This window comes from Anthonomus grandis, chromosome 19 (genome assembly GCF_022605725.1).
Source record: "Anthonomus grandis grandis chromosome 19, icAntGran1.3, whole genome shotgun sequence".
NCBI lineage: Eukaryota > Metazoa > Arthropoda > Insecta > Coleoptera > Curculionidae > Anthonomus > Anthonomus grandis.
The window spans coordinates 8,804,156-8,830,148 of NC_065564.1; the positions used below are offsets into that span (position 1 = coordinate 8,804,156).

Consider the following 25,993-nt stretch of genomic DNA (forward strand, 5'->3'; position numbering starts at 1 on the left):
TGGGAGGCATGTGTCAAGTCAGCTAAATTTCATTTAAAGAGAATTGTAGGAAACGCGCACTTAACTTATGAATCGCTTTTAACCGTCTTTATTCTAATTGAAGCCATATTAAATTCAAGACCATTGGTACCTCTTTCTAGTGATCCTAATGATCTAGCGGCTTTAACACCTGGGCATTTCTTAATTGGGCAAAAATTAACAGCATTACCGCAAACGGATATAATAAATATACCAGATAATAGACTATCGATCTATCAGCGTATTCAACAACAAGTACAACATTTTTGGCGTCGATGGTCTCTTAGTTACCTAAATACTTTGCAGGAAAGGTCCAAATGGGGCACTCAATTTCCTAGTATTAAAGTAGGGACACTAGTATTAATAAAGTACGATAACACAGCTCCATTATTTTGGAAGCTAGGTCGTGTAGTAGAGTGTTTTCCCGGTAAAGATAATATAGTGCGAGTAGTGAACATTCGTACAAACAACGGTATTTTGAAACGTGCTATTACTAAGATTTGTGCTTTACCCATAGACCATAAGTAGTGGTATAATAAGTTCTTATACTTAATTTTAAGATTAATATTTTAGCATTAACTCTTTTTATTTTTTAGTTTATAAGATTTTCACCGCATTCAAATATTGAATTGCTATTTGTTAATTATAATATTCGTAATGTACATTATTTCAATTCACTTTTTACAAATTTTTTTTTTTAACATTATTATTTGTTAGTTGGTTTTTTGTACTAAGGTTGTTTTATCATTATTTTATTTGATTTTTATTTATTTTTTTTGAAAGTTAACCCTTTCAAAGGGGGCGGTATGTTTAGACTATAATTTATTTAGTCGCCGCGCCAGCCGCATGATATAAATTTAATATTTTATTACAGGCGGCATATTAAGTTTTATAAACAGTCTTAGCTTTATAAACAGAGTTATTAGATTTTAATTTCTTAAAAGCGCTTATTCAATTTCCTTACTAAAGCCGACAAATAGTACAAAGATCCTCCTATAATCAAAAATGCAACGTTTCATTATGTAAGCATTTTACACAGCCACATTCTCCACTCCATCCATATTTTTATATACATTCACACTTTTAACTTCAGGCCAACAGGTCATTAAACAGTTCATAACACATGATTCGGTTAGAATCAGAATTTTACTTTGTAAAATTTTTATTTGTATATTTTATACAACAATTAACAGAATTGTACGGTTAGTGCAGTGCTTTATTTAATTCTTCTAATTACACTTATTTACCGAAAAATTGGTGTTTTATTGAAGAAAAAAAAAATCACAACCCAGAATACCGTGTGTGGAAAAGCCCATACCCAAAACACATTTTATATTATACAATAAACAAAACACTCTAAATCCAGTAGTCATATGATTGGAACCTTTGGTGTGACATACGAGACTTTGGTTTTACTACTAACCAAAACTCTTCATTTTACTCTCGACACGTGTTTCGCTAATGATGTTAGTATCTTTAAGAAGATTAAAACTAAGTTAATTCAGTTTTAATCTCTTCTAGGTAAAACTGTCTCGTGATCTAAATCCAGTGGAGTATTTGAGAAGATGCGTTCAAAATCAGGACTCTCAAAGGATATTCTGGCGTTTTCTCTGAATGAAATTATTATTTTTTTGAAATAGGAACTAATTGGTTTTCTTTTGATATTTCCGAGAACATCTCCGCCATAACTTTATTACGTTCTCTCTCTTTCTCATATTTTTCATTGATAAACCCCATGGACTGCCTCATTTCTTTAATGTCATTTTGTAGATTCGTTACAATGGTTTTTACTTCATAGACGCTTTCCTCAATTCCTACTAAGAGTCGTATAAGTAGGCATTATGGAAGTTCTTCTGGTTATAGCTTGGTCGAGTGCTTGTCCTCCTATTGAATTCTTCGTGATCTATCGCATATAAAAAAATAGTTTATGCGTGGTCAGAGTTTGCGAAACTCTCTATGTAAGTATTGAAAGAATTACGTGTATGAGGGTTAGTCATTGGCTACGAACAGGTCGGTATTGTCAGTATTTAATTCAATGAAAATTGATTGACTTTTAAAAGTTGTACTAAAAAAGCCTTTGATTAAATAAATTGTTATATTAATGGCTAATAGAGTAATGCCATTTGTCTGCCCTGCATGTAGGGAAAATATGTTTAACATTCCGAACATTGTTAAAAAACTTACTGAACTTGAGTCATTGGTACAAACACAAAACTCTGACATTATAGGAAAAATTGTAAAGCTCGAGCAACGAATTGTCAAAATGGAACAAATAAATGAAATTTCTTTCAAGTCTTCTAGTTCTGGGAGTGTGGGAATAGGGCGAAAAATATTTAAAAAAAAAATATTATTATTTATAATGTAAATGAGTCAAAAGCAAAAACTCAGACAGAACGGAATCTTGAGGATAGCGACACAATCAGGGACATATTGAAGAATTTTAATTTTAACAAGGATGGTGTGAGAAATTTTCGGCTTGGTAAATTTGCGGCAGATAGGATTCGTCCAATTAAAGTTATTTTTGGAGTCAGAGGAAGATGCAAAAAGTGTGCTAAATAATAGGAATCATATAAACATTCCGGGTGTTCGGATAAATAGTGTCCAAACAATTATGCAAAGGGACTACTATAAAAGTATCAAGGCAGAGTTACAAAAGCTTATTGAAGGTGGTCAAACTAACAAAATAATTAAATTTGTCAACAATAAACCAACTATTGTGGACAAAAAAGAAAATCAAAAAAACTCGCAGTAACATCTAATATACTTTTTTCCTCAGACATAATTTACCTTAATGCACAGAGTATTTTAATAAATATAGATCAAATACGACAGAGCATTGCGTATACAGGTATACAGGTGTGACTCAAACAGCAGACATACATACAGGTGGTGTTTTGATTTCCATTAATGATAACTATACATTTTCAAGCATTAAAAAAATTGAGCTAAAGGATAACTTTTGGTGTAAATTTATTAAGGTGAATTTAGGATCTCTTGTCTGGGTTATTGGCTGCATATATCATTCTCCATCAAGCTCAGATTTACAGTTCATTGAGGGATTTGAAGACATATGTGATTCTGTACTTTCTAAAAATAATAAATGTGTTTTAGTGGGTGATTTCAATGTTAATTTTCTTAATAACAGCTTTTATAGTATTAAGTTAACAAATTTGTTTACATCCATGGAGTGAGTCAATTAATCACTGTACCAACTAGAATAACGGATGTTAGTGCTACCTGGGTTGATTATGTACTCACAAATCAAAATAACTTATTGGTGGAGGTGCATGATACTCCAATATAATAATAATAATAATAATTATAATAATAGTAATAATAATAATAATAATAATATTAATAATAATAATAATAATAAGTCCCAAACTTCCAAAAGTAAACTCTTCAAAAAAACTAGGTCAAATTATGGAACTTTTAAACACCAAAATTCTTCCACCTTATCTTTTAAATATTAATAACATGCAATCTCTTCACCTTTTAGTATATAGCGCAGCAACTGCCGTTGCTAAAACCATGAAGATTAAGATAAGGACCCACAATGACTCTGCAAGAACCGAGCTCCCGATACCGCCATGGGAGACCAGACTTTAACCAAAAATTCAGAGGTTTCGAAAAGATATCGGCCAACTAACAGAATATCTAAGGGGTACACGAACAAACAGACTAAAACAGAAAGTTGATGAAATTTTGCAGAGAAACAACATCCACACTCGGCATGAACCAGAAAATAATACAGCTCAACAATGCCTGGATACTCTAAAACAGAAACTTTCCTTATTTTCAGGGCGCCTACGAAGATACAAGACCAGTAATAACCGAAAACGTGACAATCTTCGTTTTAAAAAGGCCGAAAAACTATTTTACAGAGAGCTAAATTCGATATCAGATCACCCAGATAAGCAATACCCCACGAAAGAACAAATTCAAGATTTTTGGGCCAAACAACTTGCAACTCAAACAACATGCAATATCAACGCAAGCTGGGTTACTGAAGAGAAACAAAACAGTAAAAAATATAGCCAGATGGAACATCGACCATTCACTATCGAGGAAGTCACTTAGATTATCCAAAAACTGCATAATTGGAAATCACCTGGCCCAGATGGAGTTCATAACTTTTGGCTAAAGAAACTACGGAGTATGCATCCTAAACTCTTATTCTTAACCCACAGGAAATGCCAGCGTTCCTAACGCAAGGAGTAACCTATCTACTGCCTAAAGAACAGAACAACACACAAGATCCGTCTAAGTACCGACCGGTAACGTGCCTACCTACTTTGTATAAAATTATCACTTCATGTATAACACAGCGCATTTATCAACACTGTGAGGAAAACAACATCATAGCCGCACAACAAAAAGGATGTGCTAAAGGTTCTATGGGCTGTAAAGAACAACTTATTATCGACTCTGTCATCAACAACCAGGCATATCACAACAAGAGAAATATTTTTACTGCCTACGTCGACTATAAGAAAGCCTTCGACTCAGTACCACACGAATGGCTTATAAACGTTTTAAAAGTGTATAAAATTGATGGTAATACTTTGTCTTTTCTAGAGAGCGCTATGACAAGCTGGAGAACAACGATCCAGCTCGAAGTACAGGGTAAAAGCGCAGTAAGTACAAACAACTTTCTAATTCGAACAGGAATCTTCCAAGGGGACTCACTGAGCCCATTATGGTTCTGCCTTGCTATGAACCCTCTTTCGAACCGTCTTAACTCTACCAACTATGGGTTTAGCATCCGAGATAATAACACCGAGATTGCAAAGTTAAATCACTTACTGTATATGGATGATTTAAAAATAATGGCTGCAACTAGGAACCAGCTAAACCAAATGCTGCATATAGTAGAAGAATTCTCCAACGACATCGGCATGCAATTTGGACTAGATAAATGCCGTACTGTCAATATAATCTGAGGAAAAATTCAGCCAGGACAATATCAGATGCAGAATTTCCAGACCATGGAGGCCATGGGCGAACACGAAATTTACAAATACTTGGGGATGAAACAATCACAAATGACTGAACAACAAACAATGAAATGCGAACTGACTAACGAGTTTGTGAAAAGGGATGATGAAAAGTATTGCACTGTTTCTCGCACAATGCCTAAATGTGGGTTCCAGGGTTATGATTATTAGCCTTTATTAGGGCACGCAAAGAAAACGCAGCTTTATATCGTTAAACCCAGCTTTAGTATTGAAAGATAAATCAATGTCATAATTGACAACTAATTTAATCTATAACCTCAATTCAAAAAAAAATAAATACAAAGACAGTAATGCTCTAATACTTAAATTATAATTATGAAATTTAAAATTATGAGAAAGAAAATAAAGTAAAATTTAGCACTTAATACTTATTCAATTGTACATCTGATAATACCTCGCATATACGTATATACTCAGTTCCCAATTTCAAATCAAATCAGTGATGGTGGTTATATAAACAATTTTGCTAAATTGATTTTAAAATCTGTGATCATTTCTACATATTAATTAAAAAAAAAAAATAATCTATAAATTGCGACGAACCGATAAATCAATACCTGGAGAAACCAAGCCAAAAAGAAAAAGGGACTACCTGAAATTCTGAGTATCTCCGACTGGTAGCAGGGCCCACCTGATCTGAATGGGGCTCCTTTGTTGGCAGCTATACGTTTGGGTCAAAAGAGGCAGCAGCAGATCGACCAGTTAGGATGCTTCCAGAATGTCTAGCAGGTAGTGGAGGGCAATCGGTATTAGGTGTAGCCGATTGGAAGGAATGCAGGTTCCGGAGGTGATGATCCAAGCGACTTGATGTGGTAACACGTGGAGTAGCAAGTGAGGTGGAAGCAGTAACAATAAAAATGCAGCAAAAGCAGAAGCAGAGGATAAGCAGAAGGTACAGGAAGGCCGAAGATGGAATGTGGCCTTTTCTGGGGTTTATTTAACACAACAAAAACAAGGAGCCCTATAAACTCTTAGGCCTACTTAGAAAATCAGCAATTAAGCTATCCTAGCACATACTAGTAACTACAAAAAAAATTAGGCTAAGATAGGGTCTACCTTTTCACATCCGCATTAAGCGAAACTATCTGTCATACTCTAGAACCAGATAAAGAATGAATCTATTAAGAATAGGATTGTCAGTTCCCTCCAAATTTTAAGGAATGCATTTATCTGTCAAGTACCTAGGTGTTGACATGCTGGGCTTAACTACTGGGTACTATCTGGTACCAACATTGGTTTAAGTAATTTGCAACTATGGAGCAATCTATAACTTGAGGCCATGGTTTAGCAACAATAATTTACAAAAAAAAAAACTGACAGACCAGATTGACATCAACATTCTTATCACTATTGATCCTTATGATTTAAACAAAATAAACAATTAGTTAATAAGTGCTCAGTATTCATTAAAATCTAAAATAGGCCAAATTGACCTGCAAGGTAAAATCAATGCAAAATCAATGGCAGTTCCTAATTCTATTCAATCAACAAAACAATGAAACAATATCCCATATTATTATTTACTTTCCTCATCCAATAATGGTTTTCCTTGCGTTTCAGATCGGGTATGTTAGGAGGGACCATCTTAACGGTATCATATCTGTGTAGTATGTATATTTATGTATGATTTTTAAATAAATTATTTTATGAAACTATGGTTGCGATTTACTTTATCTTGGTAAAAAAAATTAATAAATCAATTAATATATCTGTTGGAGATTAAACCTGTAACAAAAGACAAGTTCTGAGAACCAATCTCAACAGCAAAAATATGTTTAAGGCACTTAACTCCTACGCATGTTCAGCTCTTAGTTATTCTTTTGGCGTAATTAATTGAAGTAGGACAGACATAGAAAGGCTACAAAGAAAAGTGAGGACCTTACTTACTAAAACGCACAACCACCACCCTTGAAGTGCCACTGAAAGAACAATGCTTCCCCGCCACCTTGGTAGATCTGGGTAAACAACTTGAAAAACAAATCACTAACTTAAGATCCTATTTTTACAGGCAAGGAGAAAATTCCACGCTGCATCGCGCAATAAATCAAATAGACGATTCCACTCCTCTACAACTTAAGAGCGAGGAAGCGCGCAGCTACCAGGAGAAACTCCGCATCTGGATGGAGAAGCCCCTTCATGGGCGGCATCCTAATGAGATCAGCCAAAATCATGACACTGCTTCGTCGAACTATTGGTTGGCATCAGGCAAGATGTTTCCAGAAACCGAGGGCTTTCTACTCGCCATCCAAGATCAGGTTATACCAACAAGAAATTATCTCAAGCACATCGTCAGAGATCCGTCCGTACAAAACGACAAATGCCGGTATGGATGCCAAACATCAGAGACAATCCAACACATAACAGGAGGATGTCAGGCCTTTGCAGCGACAGAATACAAAGAGCGGCACGACTCAGCTGGAAAAATTTTACATCAAGAGCTGGCAATGAAGTTGGAACTTATTACAACAGAGAAGGTTCCGTATTATAAATATACTCCAGAACCCGTAGTGGAAAATGACCGATATAAGTTATATTGGGACCGTAGTGTACTTACCGATCAACATGTAAGGCATTAGATTAGATTAGATTAGATTAAAATAAGGGTGAAGTTTCACTGCGACCTAAAAGATCTATTGTGTGCCCCTTTATAATTACTGCTTGATGTTATTCTCAAGTCAAATTACTTCGTACAATCCTATGGCTTTAATAAAGGCTAGTAGTTGTGACGGTTCCAGTAATGAGATATTTCCTTCTGGAATTTCATAATTACCGAGGTGCATGGCACGACTTTCGGCAACTGTTTCGCATGTAGTTACTAGGTGTTCTGGGGTCTCTTCCTCTTCCCCACAGAATCTGCATTCACCTGTCTGTTCTAGTTTTAGTTTCCTGCGGTGTTCTCAAAGGTGACAGTGCCCTGTTAGGAATCCTGTTACAATCCGTAGTTTAGTTTTAGTTAAACTTACTAGAGCTTTAGATTTTTTTGGGTCGAGGGTTCCAAGGAACATCTTGGAGTGTCTCAACCCTGGATGATCATCCCAGAGGCTTTCTCTGAGTTGATCCTCCATTTTTGTAAGCTCATATAGGTAAGTATTCTTTCCTATGCCGCAGAAAGGTTCCGGTCCTACAAATTGAGAACCAGATCCCTTTTTTGCCAGAATATTGGCTTCTTCGTTACCTTGCACGCCTGTATGTCCAGGTACCCACAATATTGTGACTTTATTTCTCTTTCCTACCTCATTAAGTTTGCCCAAACAGTCTCTTACCATTTTAGAACTGATGACATGTGAACTCAGTGCTGCTATGGCTGCTTGACTGTCGGTGAAGATTGCGATGTCCTGCTTGAGGTAGTCTTTGTTCAGGATTAATTGAGCGCATCTTTCTATAGCGTGTATTTCCGCTTGAAAGACACTGGTATATTTTCCCAGTGGCTCTGAGTATTTGGTGCCAGGCCCAAATACTCCAGCTCCTGTTCCTTTTTCGGTTTTAGAACCATCTGTGTACCATTTGATAGTATTCTGTTTAAGTGAGCGGGCGACAGATCCATTTTCCCAGTCACTTTTGCTGTCAATTTTTGTACTGAAATTCCTAACAAAGTGACATTCCCGAGTTATTTCGTCCTTGGGAAGATCGAACAGGGGAATGGATCTTGTTTGAGATACCCAGGCTCTCTGATCAATGTCCCTACTGTTCGTTCTATCCCTTGCTAATCTGAACATGGCCCTTTTAGCAGCTCCCTCTACTGCCAGGTGAAGAGGTGCCAGGTTAACTATGACCTCCAGTGCTGCTGTGGGGCATGTTTTCATAGCTCCTGTAATGCATACGCATGCAAGTCTTTGAACCTTGTCAAGTTTTCGCCTTACTGTACTTAACTTTGTAGTGTCATGCCACACCACTGCCCCATATGTGATTATGGGTTTAACCATCTTGGTGTACATCCATCGCAGTATTTTTGGGGAGCATCCCCAGTTTTTACCCGCTAGGTTCCTACAGATCATAATGGCTTTAGTGGCCTTGTTTACTGTGAATTCTAGATGCTTGTTCCAACTAAGCTTACTATCCAGTGTCACTCCTAGATATTTTACTTCATCCGATGTATGTACAACTTGTCCGCCCAGGTGGATGTCCCTGGTGGGTTGCATTTTCCTTTTACGAGTGAATGGTACGATAGTAGTTTTCGCTGAATTTATGCTCAGCCCCACTGATGTGCACCATTCTTCCGTGATGCTTAGGCTTCTTTGTATGAGGTCGTATAAAGTGCCCTTATACCTGCCTTTGACTACAATAACGATATCATCAGCATATCCTATGCAGGTGAAACCGAGATTTGTCAATATCTCAAGTAGTTCATCGACTACTAGACTCCATAGTAAGGGTGAAGTTACCCCTCCTTGAGGCGTGCCACGAGTAGTTTTGATGCCTGTGGTCTGTTCGCCCACAGTAGTCTCAGCCGTACGCGTGGCAAGCAATGTAAGGCATAATAGACCAGATCTTATTTTAATAGATAAAATTTCCAGAAAAATAACTCTAATTGACGTAGCCATACCGAACAACAATAATCTGCAAAAGAAACACACTGAGAAAATCGCCAAATACAGAGATCTAGAAATTCAAATCGGAAGGCAATGGAGAATGGATAATGTTCAGACCATCCCAATTGTTACATCGACAACGGGTGTAATACCAAAGAGTCTACTGGAATACCTTAAACAACTAGGAACTGGCGAACATCTATATAATCACATGCAAAAGGCAGTACTACTGGCAACTGCTCGCAGCACCCGAAAATTCCTAGGAGATAACTCTACATTTCAGGTCACTTAAGGGCACTTATGTATTTATTTAGCTTCAGCTACAAAAAGGTAATACATAATACATAGATAATATAATACATATTTAAAAAAAAAACTTAAAAATTTAAATTAATATAAATAAAAAATGCAAATAAATTGAAAAAAAAGTGTGTGCTTGTACCAAATGGCATACATATACTTACAAACTACAATTACATAAATAAAGGTAAAATGAATGATAAAACAAAGTATGTACGGAAAAAGTATAGATAAAATACGAGTCTAAAATAAATTACTAAAATAAAACAAAGTACGAGTAGAATTGTAAAACTAAAATAAAATAAATATAAATACGAAACAACATATTGTGGCAATATTATAGATTTTGAAAACTTTTGTCATTAAGCTTTTTCATTACTTTTTGAATGGTCTTTAGCCAGAAAAAAGAAATTTTGAAAAAAATTTCAGTTTGGGCCGGATTTTGTTTGAAAATCGATAAATGTAAATAAATAAGTTTTCTGTTCATTTTAGAGTCAAATCGATAATAATCTTTTTGAAAGGTATCCTGAAGTAGTACAAGATAGAAAAATAAAAAATTGAAATTTTTCCATATAGGGCTCTTGATAATTCGCTATTTTAATCAATTTTCACCAATTTTTTATTTAACACCAACATTCTGACGTGTGTTTTTATTTTTTAGGATACTCTTTTACTCTCTAAATTAAAAAAAGAAATAAAAACACTTACAGGACTCGACGTGGCAGCACTACACTCATCATCACTACTTTGCGTCTGTGACTGACTATTCTGGTGGCTATGCCTCCTCATTTTGACAAAAAAACACTATTGTGCACTATTCAAAAACCCCTTCAGAAGATCTAAGTCGACTGAGAAAACACATTTTTTGTCTGTCTACTTCACTCACTTTATTACATGCAGGTTATGATGGGTAATTAAAAGCCGAAAATACTTAAATATAAAAGAGAAAGAACAGTTTAGGGGTGCCATAAACAGCTGTTCGATATCCGGAGTTGTCTATATCGAGCGTCTTCTTTTGGACGGATGGCGCCGACGCCACACGGCGGCGTCGCGTCTATTATTACGTCGCGACGCCAACCTTCGAACTGGATTTTACGAGGGGGTGTTTGAAATTTGCATGGGGGTGAGTGTTAATAGGGTATACTAGGGGTAATCCGGGGATAAGATGAAAAGATAATAAAAAATATACAACTGTGTGGTTTGTATACAAGGTGTTTCATATTATTGCGAAAAAATTCAGGGGGAGCTTAAAAATAATAAAATTTTTTATAAATATTAAAAATTTTTGAATCTAGATGATGAAAAGTTGTCCCGTGACGTAGAACCAAAAAAAAAACTGAAATTTCTTCAAAACTTATTGACTCATCTTAAAAAACTAAATTTCTACTAATTATTGATAAAAATGGCACAACTACCGGAATTTTCATAGCGATACGCCTTGCTTTCGAAAAATAAAATAGGATTTTTCACGTTTTACTCGAAAATCTGAAGGTTATGTAAGAAAAGTATAAAATACAAAAACTATAGATTTTTTTATTACCTATAATTTTCTTAAAAAGCATTTTTCTCTCAGGCGATTATTTTTTTTGCAGAAACACCATTTTTCATTAACCCTACCCTTAGCCCCCCACCCACCCCACACAGCTTACCAGTAAGAAATTGTTTCCGAAAATCAGTGTTTTGTAAAATAATACGCATGAATAACAGCTGCTTTCGTCGTTAATACCTAATCTAATAACACAGTTTGTTTATTTAAATTTGACATAATTGTATTTATGTATATTAATAAATATTGAATACAAAAACAGTGCAATTAGATTGGATATTATGGACGAAAAACTGTGATTTTTCAAAAGAATTTCTTACTGGGCAAATGTTTGGGGTGGGTGGGGGGGCAAGGGTTATGTTGACGGAAAACAATGTTTTTGCAAAAAATATATATTCAATATTTAAATAAATAACACTGTTTATTTAAATTTGATATAAATTTATATATAAGTATTTAGTATAAAAACAGCGTTATTAGATTGGATAATATGGACGAAAAACAGTGATTTTTCAGAAGAATTTCATCAAATATTTGAGATGTAGTAATCGCGTTTATAAACTAGATATGTAAATCCCGTGTCAATTTTTTTAAATGCCGAAATTATCCCCTTATAGTAAACGGAATAATATATGAAATACGTAAATTTTCTAATACAGTTGATAAATTTACTAAGAAATCTTTGAATAAATATATATTTAACGATAATAATACATGATGTGTTGCTTTGGGTCTAGAGCTTAAAATAAATATCTAAAAATTAAAGTTTCTCAAATTTTCGGATAGAAAATTTAATTTTTACAATCACATTTCAATAAATAAAAAAAATCATGCATATATGCTCAATTTTGTTGTAATTTTCAAAATATTTTTAGTATTTTTTAGCCATAAATTCTTTATTATTTGTTGCTTATTTGTAGTTTTGATTCACCGTTTTTTGTTAAAAACAGTATCGTTTTAAAGCTTATACATTCTGCACTCTATAGTCAATATTTTAATATACTACTTCTTCATCCTTTTAGTCCTTTTAATCGGATATTTCCGAAAATTATGGAAAAGTGCATGTTTACTTAGCAACTAAAAAACTGTTAATGTTGTGTATAAAAGTCCGGTTCAAAGGACCGTTTTGACACTCGAGGACAAGCTTGAATGGATCCATCTTGATGAAATTGAAAGTTAAATATTTATATAATTTAACAGTAGGTTATATTAAAAACTAAGCTTTTGACTTAACCGTTGTTATAACTATTTTCACAGGCCTTTAGTCTATATAGGTCATTACTCTCGAAAATTGTGTGAAAAGTTTTTTTCTTTTCGATATACATATTTCCATGAAAGAACAAGAAACAAAATAATTTAAATAAATGTTAATTAAGATTTTAGATTTTTATATTAAAAAAAAATAGTCTTGGGGATATACAAAGCTAAGATAGCCTTCTATTAATATTATTATGCTTAAATTGAGTATTTTCTTTTTTTCCGTGTGTGTGTTTTATATATATTTCTTATGGGCCTTTCTGGTTTCGGGTCATTACGTCCATAGTGGAATTTCACGCTTCTTTTCGGATTTTTTTAAAGAATTAAGAAAATAATAGTAGAGGGGCTAGCGACTGAAATCTATCAAATTTGTGTATGAAAGTCCGGTTCAAAGGACCATTTTGATTGTTGAAAGATAAATGTCCAGTGGACGTCCGTTTAATTTATGATAAAACCAATGGATGTCTATAGGATTATATAAATGCCAAATTAATAATTAAGCGTAAACCGTTAAGGTTCAATATATTTTTAAATTAAAATACAGATATAGTTTTCAAAGAGAGATGGACATCTAATGAATCTAAAAAAATAGGAGTGCAATGACTTTTCATTAGTATTTGTCCACTGGTTTCTCATTTTTTAAAAAATTTCCCAAGTCCATAATACGCATATTCATCAAAATGAAGAAACATCATTGGACCAGTAATGGTTGTCTGATGTACCTAAATGTCCAATGGCCAAAAAATGGTCAAGAAAATCTATCCATTGGACTTAAATAAATTAACTATAATTTTCAAAACATCTGTCATAAGGCCAATATAACTCCATTAGATCAAGATAATTCAGAAAATTTCATTCAGAGAATGCCCAGAATTAATCCATGGACATTTCGACCTAGTGTAGACCAATCATATAAGGACATCTATTTGGGTAATAGCTAGAAAACTGGAAATTGAGAATAAAACCATAAATAAAAGATGCATGATTCCATATGAGCACCAACTGTAACTTCAAGGTTAAGAGATTAAAAGCACATGATGTTCTTGGAAATAATTAAAGAACTCTGGAAAACTTTTATCCGTAAATTTGTAAATTAAAAATAAAGCTTTTATCTATAATTATTATTTCATAAAAATTAAACGTTTTAGTATGGCATATTGTATACTATTTAAAGACGTTTATACAATGCATTTAATGGAATTTTTTTTTAAATCTTTAATAGCTTTACTACTACTGTAGATATTTTTTTCATTTGCAGATGTATTTTATGCATCAGGGGGCATTTTTTGACATAAAAAGAAAAAAAATATAATTTTTACATACACATACACATTAATGCATTTCCTATTTTTTTTCTAGCTTTCTTTGCGTATGATATTCCATTATTACATTATAAGATATATACGTGTATGAAAAGTATATCGTATCCTGTACAGTGGCATATATGTGATATTGGGGTCATTTTATTACATATTTCAGGTGTAGTGATCGAGTCTAAACACTAGCTATGTAAATCCCTTGTCAATTTTATGTATTTTTTTGAAATGCTGAAAATTTTTCCCTTTTGTAAACGAAATCGTATATAATATACGTATATTCTACAGTTTAATAAATATACCTTGACCATATACGGTTGATGAATACATCGATGGTTTTAATTTAAAAACTGTATTTTTAAGCCTTGATAATTCAAGGTTGTCTAGAACCAAAAAACTTTTCTTAAAAAACTAAATTTTCACAAATTTTTCATAAAAATGGCACAACTAACGGAATTTTCAAAGCGATACGTCTTACTTTCAAAAAATAAAATAGGATTTTTTCACATTGCACTCGAAAATCTGAAGACTATGTGAGAAAATTTTTTTTGTATAAATTGCATTTTGTCCAAAAAATACTTTTTTGGGCATTGACGAAAAACGATTTTCTTTTAAACCCTGCTATATATTTTTACAACATGGAGTTGTTTTGATAGAAATTAACATAAAAACCCATTAAGTTATCTCAGTTAAATCAATATTTATTAGAAAATCTGGAAAAATCGAAAAAATGTTTGGACTTAATGCGCGCTGATTCGTAACAATGTATAAAATTCGTTTTGTTTCGTTCAAAATTGGACATAATGCTGTTTGTTCCAATTTATTCGTTTTACAAAAAACTGGTGTTGGTAGTGAAATTATTCGACTTTAAGGATAAAATGTCAATTAAGTACCAGGAATAAGTTTTTTTTTTGTTTTTGTTTAATTTCTTCGAAAAATGCAAACTTACAAAATAATACTAATGTTAATAACATACAAAGTCCACTTGAAAAAAAAAATCAAATTTGTTCCTGGTTCGAGGCAGTCGCACATGGGATTTTCTTCACCTACATCATCTGCAGGATCTGGAATTTCAGCTTCTGGTTCCGTCGTGGTGTTTAAGGCATGATCAAAAAACAAGAGCGAAGAAAGCGAGACTTTAAATTCCCAGTCTTGTCCAAATCTTGCACAAAGCAGCTTTCGCACATCAGTTTTCTTTTCTTCTTTGATGTTATTTACCAGTATGTTACAGCGATCCTGCATATCCCTTATCAAAGTTTGGCCTCGTTTTGTTATTGCTATTGGGTGCTTCGAAGCGTCGTCAAACATCAACGTAGTTGTTTTTCATAATTTTTTCTAAAAATATCCTTTTCATGTCACTAATTCCATCATTTTTTTTCAGTATTTCTCTGAGATCTTTGTAGTTTTTAAGGAACCAGTCTTCGCCTAAAACCCTGACAATTCCGTATTGTTGGTAAATTTTGATATAAGCTATGGGGCCCAACACCTCTTCAATTTTTCGTAGATGTTTCTCAACTCGACCGAATATCCTGTCAGCAGGTAAATAGGAGTGGCCGCGAACTGGGAAATATATTACTATCTGTTTTATGTTTCTTGGGGACTTTTTATGTAGCCAGTATGTTATGACGTGTTGGTTTTTATTTTGGCCTGCGCAGCCGTCCGCAAAAAGCCTAATTTGCGTTACTGAATCTTCAATATGTACTTTTTCGAAAAAGTCTATCAAAGCTGAAGAAATTTCTTGAGCACTTCTTGCAGCTTGTGTCTCGTTCCAGACATAAAAATGTAGGTTTTTAGTTGCAACATCGGTCACACAAAAAGAGTAAAATGAAATTTGTCTGGAATAGAAAGCCACTTGTTGCAAGTCAAACGCGTACGTTATGCTCGCTTCTGGCATTTGCTTCATCAAAGTATGGAAAGCTTTAGCTCTCTTTTTGTGAATTACGATATTTGAAATTAAACCTTCTTTGATAACACCATTTTCACAAGACTGAATTTCACTTTTAAGTCTAGCGCAATAGCTACAGGTATCGGAGGCGTAGTGATTTTTTTACTTTCAACTCATCTTCAACGGTATAGTATTATAAAGGTGAAAAAGTCGATTTATGTTCAAAGATGAATGCAAGTAAAGTCGACGGCTTTTATTTCATGCGTAATGACTTTCGCAACCTCGCAGATTTGAAATAAACTCGTACACTTGCTTTATTTTTGCAGAAAATTTCCGAAGTTTATGATCCCCTCCTCGTTTCTCTACGATCCCGATTCCAGATAAAATTCCGTCAGCAATTGTGTTTAGTCTTCGCTGACCGACCTCAAACAATTTAGCAAAAAACTTGGAGCATACAGGTAGTCTTTGTTTTTCTGTAGATATCAAGAAATATTTAACTGCAACACGATGTGGCTTGTTTTTTCTCACTCACCACGAACTCGGCTGCGTTTTGGTTGAGCAACATCCATTAAAAAGGACAGTCTTTTATCTTGCTCCTTTCTGTCTGGTTTATAAAAAACTTTTCTCTTTGCTTCTGCTAGGATGCTTCTTGAAATACTGAGACAGTTAAATTTTCCTTCTCTGTGGGGGCAGGGTGGTTGAAAATTAAGCAACAAAATTTAAGTTTCCCTTTTTGTCTTTTGTCGTTGCCTTTTCCTTGACCCTTCATTATAGTTGCCCACAATAACACTGTTATCGAGGTTTTCCATTATAACGCACTTTAGCACCTACACTTTCTAGTTCCTAAATATTTAATTAAAGAATGTAACTGGACAATATACACCTGTTTCACTGCAGAAACTTACTGAATTGCAGGTTATAACAAACAAAATTAACACAATACTAGCTTTATATATCAGCTGTTTTGTTCGAGACAGCGCCTTCTAGTTGCGTTTTGATTCGACTACATCTGTGGACAAAATGCATTTTGATGTGAACCCTATACTTTGCACGTCGATTACGCAGTGACATAATGCCGTTTGAAACGTTTCATTTTTACAGGCTTGTAGAACACAATAATTAATTTGCAAATATTATGGACGAAAAACTATGATTTTTCAAAAGAATTTCTTACTGGGCAAATGTTTGGGGTGGGTGGGGGGGCAAGGGTTCTGTTGATGAAAAACAATGTTTTTGCAAAAAACATATATTCAATATTTAATTAAATAACACTGTTTATTTAAATTTGATATAATTTTATGTATAAATATTTAGTATAAAAACAGCGTTATTAGATTGGATAATATGGACGAAAAACAGTGATTTTTTTCAGAAGAATTTCATCAAATATATGAGGAGTCGAATCGAAAGTTTAATTATGTGGTATAAGAGGATATAAAATCGATGCTAAAGTCCCCGGAATGACAAAAATCATCATATAATATTTTGAATTACTGTCCAGTTAAATGGAAAATAATAATCGATAAAGAATTCGCTGGACTGAAGAACGTCATAACCCCGTGCTTAGGTTAAAATAATAAAATCGTTTAAAAAAATCAGACACTGCAGACTATATTTCAGAGATTGCCATTTTTAATAAATTCCTTAAAATTCTTTTTAAAACGTTCACAAGTTTTCATGTAAAAAAATATCAACGGTCCCAACGACCCCGGTCAATGACAAAAATCATGCACAAAATCCTTAAAAAAACATAAATCCATGTTCAACATGGAAAATCTTTTTTAAACTTATGCATGAATTCATGATATTTCTTATGTAGCTGTGTACAGGGTGACCAAATTTAATGGCGACCATTGGGATATTCGTTAGGGTTGATGAATATACCAATGGTTTTAATTTACAAAACTGTATTTTTAAACCTAGATAATGAAAAGTTGTCTAGAACCAAAAAAACTGAAATTTCTGCAAAACTTATTGACTTATCTTAAAAAACTAAATTTCCACAAATTTTCGATAAAAATGGCACAACTACCGGAATTTTTACATTTTACTCGAAAATCTGAAGATTATGTGAAAAAAGTATAGATAGAAAAACTATAGTTTTTTTATCACCTATAATTTTCTTAAAAAGCATTTTTCTCTTAGGCGATTATTTTCTGCAAAAAAAACGTTTTTCATTAAACATGCCCTTACCCCCCACCCACCCCACACAGCTTACCAGTAAGAAATTATTTCCAAAATAATACGCATGAATAACAGCTGGTTTTGTTATTAATATCTATTCTAATAACACAGTAAGATTTAAATTTAAATTTGTTCAAACAAAAATCAAATTCATTTAAATTTGATTAATTATATATAAATATATTAATAAATATTTAATACAAAAACAGTGCAATTAGATTGGATATTATGGACGAAAAACTGTGATTTTTCAAAAGAATTTCTTACTGGTCAAATGTTTGGGGTGGGTGGGGGGGTCAAGGGTTCTGTTGATGAAAAACAAGGTTTTTGCAAAAAATATATATTCAATATTTAATTAAATAACACTGTTTATTTAAATTTGATATAATTTGATGTATAAATATTTAGTATAAAAACAGCGTTATTAGATTGTTATTATTATATGGACGAAAAACAGTGATTTTTCAGAAGAATTTCATCAAATATTGGAGATGTAGTAATCGCGTTTATAAACTAGATATGTAAATCCCGTGTCAATTTTTTTAAATGCCGAAATTATCCCCTTATAGTAAACGGAATAGTATATGAAATACGTAAATTTTATAATACAGTTGATAAATTTACTAAGAAATCTTTGAATAAATATATATTTAACGATAATAATATATGATGTGTTGCTTTAGGTCTAAAGCTTAAAATAAATATCTAAAAATTAAAGCTTCTCAAATTTTCGGATAGAAAATTTAATTTTTACAATCACATTTCAATAAATAAAAAAAAATCGTGCACGTTTGCTCAATTTTGTTGTAATTTTCAAAATATTTTTAGTATTTTTTAGCCATAAATTCTTTATTATTTGTTGCTTATTTGTAGTTTTGATTCACCGTTTTTTGTTAAAAACAGTATCGTTTTAAAGCTTATACATTCTGCACTCTATAGTCAATATTTAAATATACTACTTCTTCATCCTTTTAGTCCTTTTAATCGGATATTTCCGAAAATTATGGAAAAGTGCATGTTTAGTTAGCAACTAAAAAACTGTTAATTTAGTGTATAAAAGTGCGGTTCAAAGGACCTCAGGTGATTATTTTCTGCAGAAAACCATTTTTCATTAACCCTACCCTTACCCCCCCACCCACCCAACACAGCTTACCAGTAAGAAATTGTTTCCAAAAATCAGTGTTTTGTAAAATAATACGCATGAATAACAGCTGCTTTCGTCGTTAATATCTAATCTAATAACACAGTTTGTTTATTTAAATTTGACATAATTGTATTTATGTATATTAATAAATATTTAATACAAAAACAGTGCAATTAGATTGGATATTATGGACGAAAAACTGTGATTTTTCAAAAGAATTTCTTACTGGGCAAATGTTTGGGGTGGGTGGGGGGGCAAGGGTTATGTTGACGGAAAACAATGTTTTTGCAAAAAATATATATTCAATATTTAAATAAATAACACTGTTTATTTAAATTTGATATAAATTTATATATAAGTATTTAGTATAAAAACAGCGTTATTAGATTGGATAATATGGACGAAAAACAGTGATTTTTCAGAAGAATTTCATCAAATATTTGAGATGTAGTAATCGCGTTTATAAACTAGATATGTAAATCCCGTGTCAATTTTTTTAAATGCCGAAATTATCCCCTTATAGTAAACGGAATAGTATATGAAATACGTAAATTTTATAATACAGTTGATAAATTTACTAAGAAATCTTTGAATAAATATATATTTAACGATAATAATATATGATGTGTTGCTTTGGGTCTAGAGCTTAAAATAAATATCTAAAAATTAAAGTTTCTCAAATTTTCGGATAGAAAATTTAATTTTTACAATCACATTTCAATAAATAAAAAAAATCATGCATATATGCTTTATAGCTGTTGCTAGTATTATTTGTAGTAGTTTTGATTCACCGTTTTTTGTTAAAAACAGTATCGTTTTAAAGCTTATACATTTTGCACTCTATAGTCAATATTTTAATATACTACTTCTTCATCCTTTTAGTCCTTTTAATCGGATATTTCCGAAAATTATGGGAAAGTACATGTTTAGTTAGCAAAAAACTGTAAATTTTTTGTATAAAAGTGCGGTTCAAAGGACCGTTTTGACACCTGAGGATCATTTAACGGTAGTTTATACTTGTGATATTTTATATTTAGGAATATTCATAGTAATGACAGAAACTACGCCCTAAACGTTCCTGCAATGTTCAAATTTATCGATTATTTTATGAATTCCAAATTTATGAAAATTTTTGTTGCATCAAATCTGTAATTTGTTTGTTTATGATTTTTTAGCAGTGATTTGATAATTTCTAATCATTCAAACATGAATTAAAAGTTTTCTCTTCCAGGTGCAAATGTTTATTGTATTTTTTAGGTTTATTATGCATACATTTTTTATTCAAGAATGCTGAGCATAATCCTGACATGCATAATTTCTTTAAGCTCACTTCAAAGTCTCTGAGTTATATAATGTTTGAAAATATCAAGCATTATGCACACATACATAATTTCCATAATTTCCTAATATTATCCTAATAGGATTCATAGCTCGGAATTCACTATGATCTAATTATTATTTTTATTTTTTTAATGGTGTGCGTAGATTAATATTAAAATTTAATATATCCTTTCTTCTATTCATCATTTTTATATTCCATTAAGTTAAACATAAATTCAAAATATTCGATTTAAATTTATTTCAAGGGGTTACCCATGCTTACAACATTGAAAGGCTAGAATTAGCATTGCCATGGAACTATGGCCAGTTTGTTTGCTTGCAACACATCTGATGCAATGATGCCAAATGTTTGTGTAGAAATGGCAAAAAACACACTTTAAAATATCATAAAAATTTGTCACTTATTTTGACAGGCGCAAAACAATACTACTTCTCTTTAATAAAATATGAAGCATTTTTTTTTCATAAAATATGATAAAATACTGTGTAAAGAAGTCAACATTCAAGTTAAATGAATGTAGATAACGTATATTAGAGAAATAGGCAACAACATTGCAACGCCGCTCGATCGCATTGTTGATTCCACTGACACAAGTAATCTTTACCAGTGACGTCAAAAAATATTTACGTAATAAATATTTATTTATACATAATAATATAAACAATATTACCGTTTATGAACTCTTTATGCGTTTTTTAACGTACTTCATTAGAGTAAAGGTACTATGTAATAAAAAACATTTTTGTGGAAATTAAATGCTTTATAATTATTATAGATTAATAAGTTTTTATTATTCTACGTTTATGATCACGGTTCTCCCTTGATATGATGTTATGACACTATCAATATTTACTTAATATCAATGTTAGTGTATTTGAAAATGTTCGGTGTGAAATTTCGAACGGACTGTTCCTGTGTCAAGAAGTTCAAGGCAACCATTTCCAGCATCTTCTCAATTGAACTCAATGTAGTATTTATTCGATATATCAAGTTAAATGTTAATGTATTCAGGTAATTATTAAATGTACCACCATTTTGTAGTAGGTAAAGATATTGAATTTTATATTCTAGGGAAAACTCGTCAGGGGCTTCAAAATGATGTGCCACAAGACCACCCTTTCCATTTAATTTTTTTTCCAAGATGGCGCCTAGCAGCCATCTTGAAATTTTCATCTGTCAATTTTGCTTTAAAACATAGTATTCATTCATCAATTGCATTACCTCAAGTTTCAATATATTGAATTGATCCGTTCAAAAAATAAAGAGGGGGGGAGACATTAAAGTAAAGCACTGTATATGTATATGTTCTAAGTACACATGCATTAATATTTTTTATATAGTTGGAAACAAACTTGTGCTTTTTTCTGTAATCAGTTGAATTTAAACCACTCGCAAATTAATAGAAATACAATAAAATAAGTGGAATATAAAAGAAGCTAAAGCTCAACTTTCAATACAAAATTTCATATTATTGCCTTTTTTATAAAATATATAAACTTATGCATACCAATTTTCAACAAATATTGAATTCTAATCAACTATATAAGATAAAATTTGGCATTCAAATACAAGTGAATGAACTTAAAGAAATATGATTCGAGTATATGTACATACAGAAATATTATAAATAAATACTCAACTCACTAATATGGAGAGAAGTACGAATTTATTTGTAAATAAAAATAATTAAAAAAAATTAATCCATGCGTAAAATCATGAATTCTGTAAACCCAAATGTACTCACTCGGATTGAGAAATTATGCATCTGTGCACATTCTTTTAGCGTATAAAACAAAAACAAAAAATGATGGTTATATGTTTATTCATTAGTTTTATTTTTACCTACTGGGATATTTTCAAAAATTATAAAATTCTGAAAAAACTGAGCAAAAGAGCATTAATCATTAAATTTCAGGACTACGTTTAGCATCTTTGAACAAAAAATGTATGCATAATAAACCAAAAAATGAGCATAAGCATATTTTAATTTCGGATATTAAAATTATAAATTGACTAGAAAAGGATACTCATAATACATATTTAAATTCCTAGAAAGGAAAGCCCTACATTTATGCACAACTGCCTGGAACATAAAATTATGTGAATTAAAGAATATTTGCATTCATCTTTGACTGATTAGAATATAAAATTAAAAAATCATGCTGATGTTATAAAAAAAATTGTGCACCCTTAGTCAAGTTAGAATAAGAAAATTAACGTCTCTTGAAAAAAATTATGATTAAATTGTAAATAGAAAGTTTAATTATGTGGTATAAGAGGATATAAAATCGTCCCTGGAATGCCAAAAATCATTATATAATATTTTGAATTACTGTCCAGTTAAATGGAAAATAATAATCGATAAAGAATTCGCTGGACTGAAGAACGTCATAACCCCGTGCTTAGGTTAAAATAATAAAATCGTTTAAAAAAATCAGACACTGCAGACTATATTTCAGAGATTGCCATTTTTAATAAATTCCTTAAAATTCTTCTCAAAACGTTCACAAGTCTTCATGTAAAAAAATATCAACGGTCCCAACAACCCCGGTCAATGACAAAAATCATGCACAAAATCCTTAAAAAAACATAAATCCATGTTCAACATGGCAAATCTTTTAAAATTTTATGCATGAATTCATGATATTTTTTATGTAGCCTATGTAGGTACAGGGTGACCAAATTTAATGGCGACCATTGGGATATTCGTTAGGGTTGATGAATATACCAATGGTTTTAATTTACAAAACTGCATTTTTAAACCTAGATAATGAAAAGTTGTCTAGAACCAAAAAAACTGAAATTTCTGCAAAACTTATTGACTTATCTTAAAAAACTAAATTGCCACTAATTTTCGATAAAAATGGCACAACTACCGGAATTTTCACATTTTACTCGAAAATCTGAAGATTATGTGAGGAAAGTATAAATACAAAAACTATAGATTTTTTTATCACCTATAATTTTTTTAAAAAGCATTTTTCTCTCAGGCGATTATATTCTGCAAAAAAAAAACGTTTTTAAATTAAACATGCCCTTACCCCCCACCCACCCCACACAGCTTACCAGTAAGAAATTATTTCCAAAAATCATTGTTTTGCAAAATAATGCGCATGAATAACAGCTGGTTTCGTCGCTAATATCCAATCTAATAACACAGTTTGTTTATTCAAATTTGATATATTTATATGTATATTAATAAATATTTAATACAAAAACAGTGCAATTAGTTTGGATATTATGGAGAAAAAGCGGTGATTTCTCAAAAGAATTTCTTATTGGGCAAATTTTTGGGGTGGGTGGGGGGACAACGGTTATGTTGATGGAAAACTATGTTTTTTGCAAAAAATATATATTCAATATTTAAATAAATAACACTGTTTGTTTAAATTTGATATAATTTTATATATAAATATTTAGTATAAAAACAGCGTTATTAGATTGGATAATATGGACGAAAAACAGTGATTTTTCAGAAGAATTCCATTAAATATTTGAGGTAGTAATCAAGTTTAAGTATGTAAATCTCATGACAATTTTTTTAAATGCAGAAAATTTCTCCCTTTCGTCAACGCAATCGTATATTATATACGTATATTTAACAGTTTAATAATTATACCTTGACCATATACGGGTAATGAATATACCAACGGTTTTAACCAAAAAATGTATTTTTAAACCTAGATAATAAAAAGTTGTCTGGAACCAAAAAAAAACCGAAATTTCTGCAAAACTTATTGACTTATCTTAAAAAACTAAATTGCCACTAATTTTCGATAAAAATGGCACAACTACCGGAATTTTCACATTTTACTCGAAAATCTGAAGATTATGTGAGAAAAGTATAAATACAAAAACTATAGATTTTTTTATCACCTATAATTTTTTTAAAAAGCATTTTTCTCTCAGGCGATTATTTTCTGCAAAAAAAAAACGTTTTTAAATTAAACATGCCCTTACCCCCCACCCACCCCACACAGCTTACCAGTAAGAAATTATTTCCAAAAATCATTGTTTTGCAAAATAATGCGCATGAATAACAGCTGGTTTCGTCGCTAATATCCAATCTAATAACACAGTTTGTTTATTCAAATTTGATATATTTATATGTATATTAATAAATATTTAATACAAAAACAGTGCAATTAGTTTGGATATTATGGAGAAAAAGCGGTGATTTCTCAAAAGAATTTCTTATTGGGCAAATTTTTGGGGTGGGTGGGGGGACAACGGTTATGTTGATGGAAAACTATGTTTTTTGCAAAAAATATATATTCAATATTTAAATAAATAACACTGTTTGTTTAAATTTGATATAATTTTATATATAAATATTTAGTATAAAAACAGCGTTATTAGATTGGATAATATGGACGAAAAACAGTGATTTTTCAGAAGAATTCCATTAAATATTTGAGGTAGTAATCAAGTTTAAGTATGTAAATCTCATGACAATTTTTTTAAATGCAGAAAATTTCTCCCTTTCGTCAACGCAATCGTATATTATATACGTATATTTAACAGTTTAATAATTATACCTTGACCATATACGGGTAATGAATATACCAACGGTTTTAACCAAAAAATGTATTTTTAAACCTAGATAATAAAAAGTTGTCTGGAACCAAAAAAAAACCGAAATTTCTGCAAAACTTATTGACTTATCTTAAAAAACTAAATTGCCACTAATTTTCGATAAAAATGGCACAACTACCGGAATTTTCACATTTTACTCGAAAATCTGAAGATTATGTGAGAAAAGTATAAATACAAAAACTATAGATTTTTTTATCACCTATAATTTTTTTAAAAAGCATTTTTCTCTCAGGCGATTATTTTCTGCAAAAAAAAACGTTTTTAAATTAAACATGCCCTTACCCCCCACCCACCCCACACAGCTTACCAGTAAGAAATTATTTCCAAAAATCATTGTTTTGCAAAATAATGCGCATGAATAACAGCTGGTTTCGTCGCTAATATCCAATCTAATAACACAGTTTGTTTATTCAAATTTGATATATTTATATGTATATTAATAAATATTTAATACAAAAACAGTGCAATTAGTTTGGATATTATGGAGAAAAAGCGGTGATTTCTCAAAAGAATTTCTTATTGGGCAAATTTTTGGGGTGGGTGGGGGGACAACGGTTATGTTGATGGAAAACTATGTTTTTTGCAAAAAATATATATTCAATATTTAAATAAATAACACTGTTTGTTTAAATTTGATATAATTTTATATATAAATATTTAGTATAAAAACAGCGTTATTAGATTGGATAATATGGACGAAAAACAGTGATTTTTCAGAAGAATTCCATTAAATATTTGAGGTAGTAATCAAGTTTAAGTATGTAAATCTCATGACAATTTTTTTAAATGCAGAAAATTTCTCCCTTTCGTCAACGCAATCGTATATTATATACGTATATTTAACAGTTTAATAATTAT

At 31.6% G+C, this 25,993-nt stretch overlaps 2 protein-coding genes across 5 annotated transcripts in view; both read right to left on the reverse strand.

The window, feature by feature from the left end:
- LOC126747326 (uncharacterized) overlaps positions 1-25,993 on the reverse strand; it is a 46,043-nt gene that overhangs the window by 18,486 nt on the left and 1,564 nt on the right. Inside the window, exon 1 of one of the 4 annotated variants that reach the window (XM_050455875.1) lies at positions 10,574-10,877. The exons of the other annotated variants lie outside the window; for them this stretch is intronic. Coding sequence (XP_050311832.1) covers positions 10,574-10,654 — 81 coding nt within the window. The 5' untranslated portion in view covers positions 10,655-10,877. Of the gene's footprint in view, positions 1-10,573; positions 10,878-25,993 lie in introns of those variants that run through there. 4 annotated transcript variants of the gene reach the window in all.
- LOC126747328 (uncharacterized) lies at positions 6,439-9,852 on the reverse strand. The gene has a single exon (XM_050455881.1). It carries the CDS (start codon positions 9,575-9,577, stop codon positions 7,934-7,936), a length of 1,644 nt encoding a protein of 547 aa, XP_050311838.1. The 5' UTR covers positions 9,578-9,852; the 3' UTR covers positions 6,439-7,933.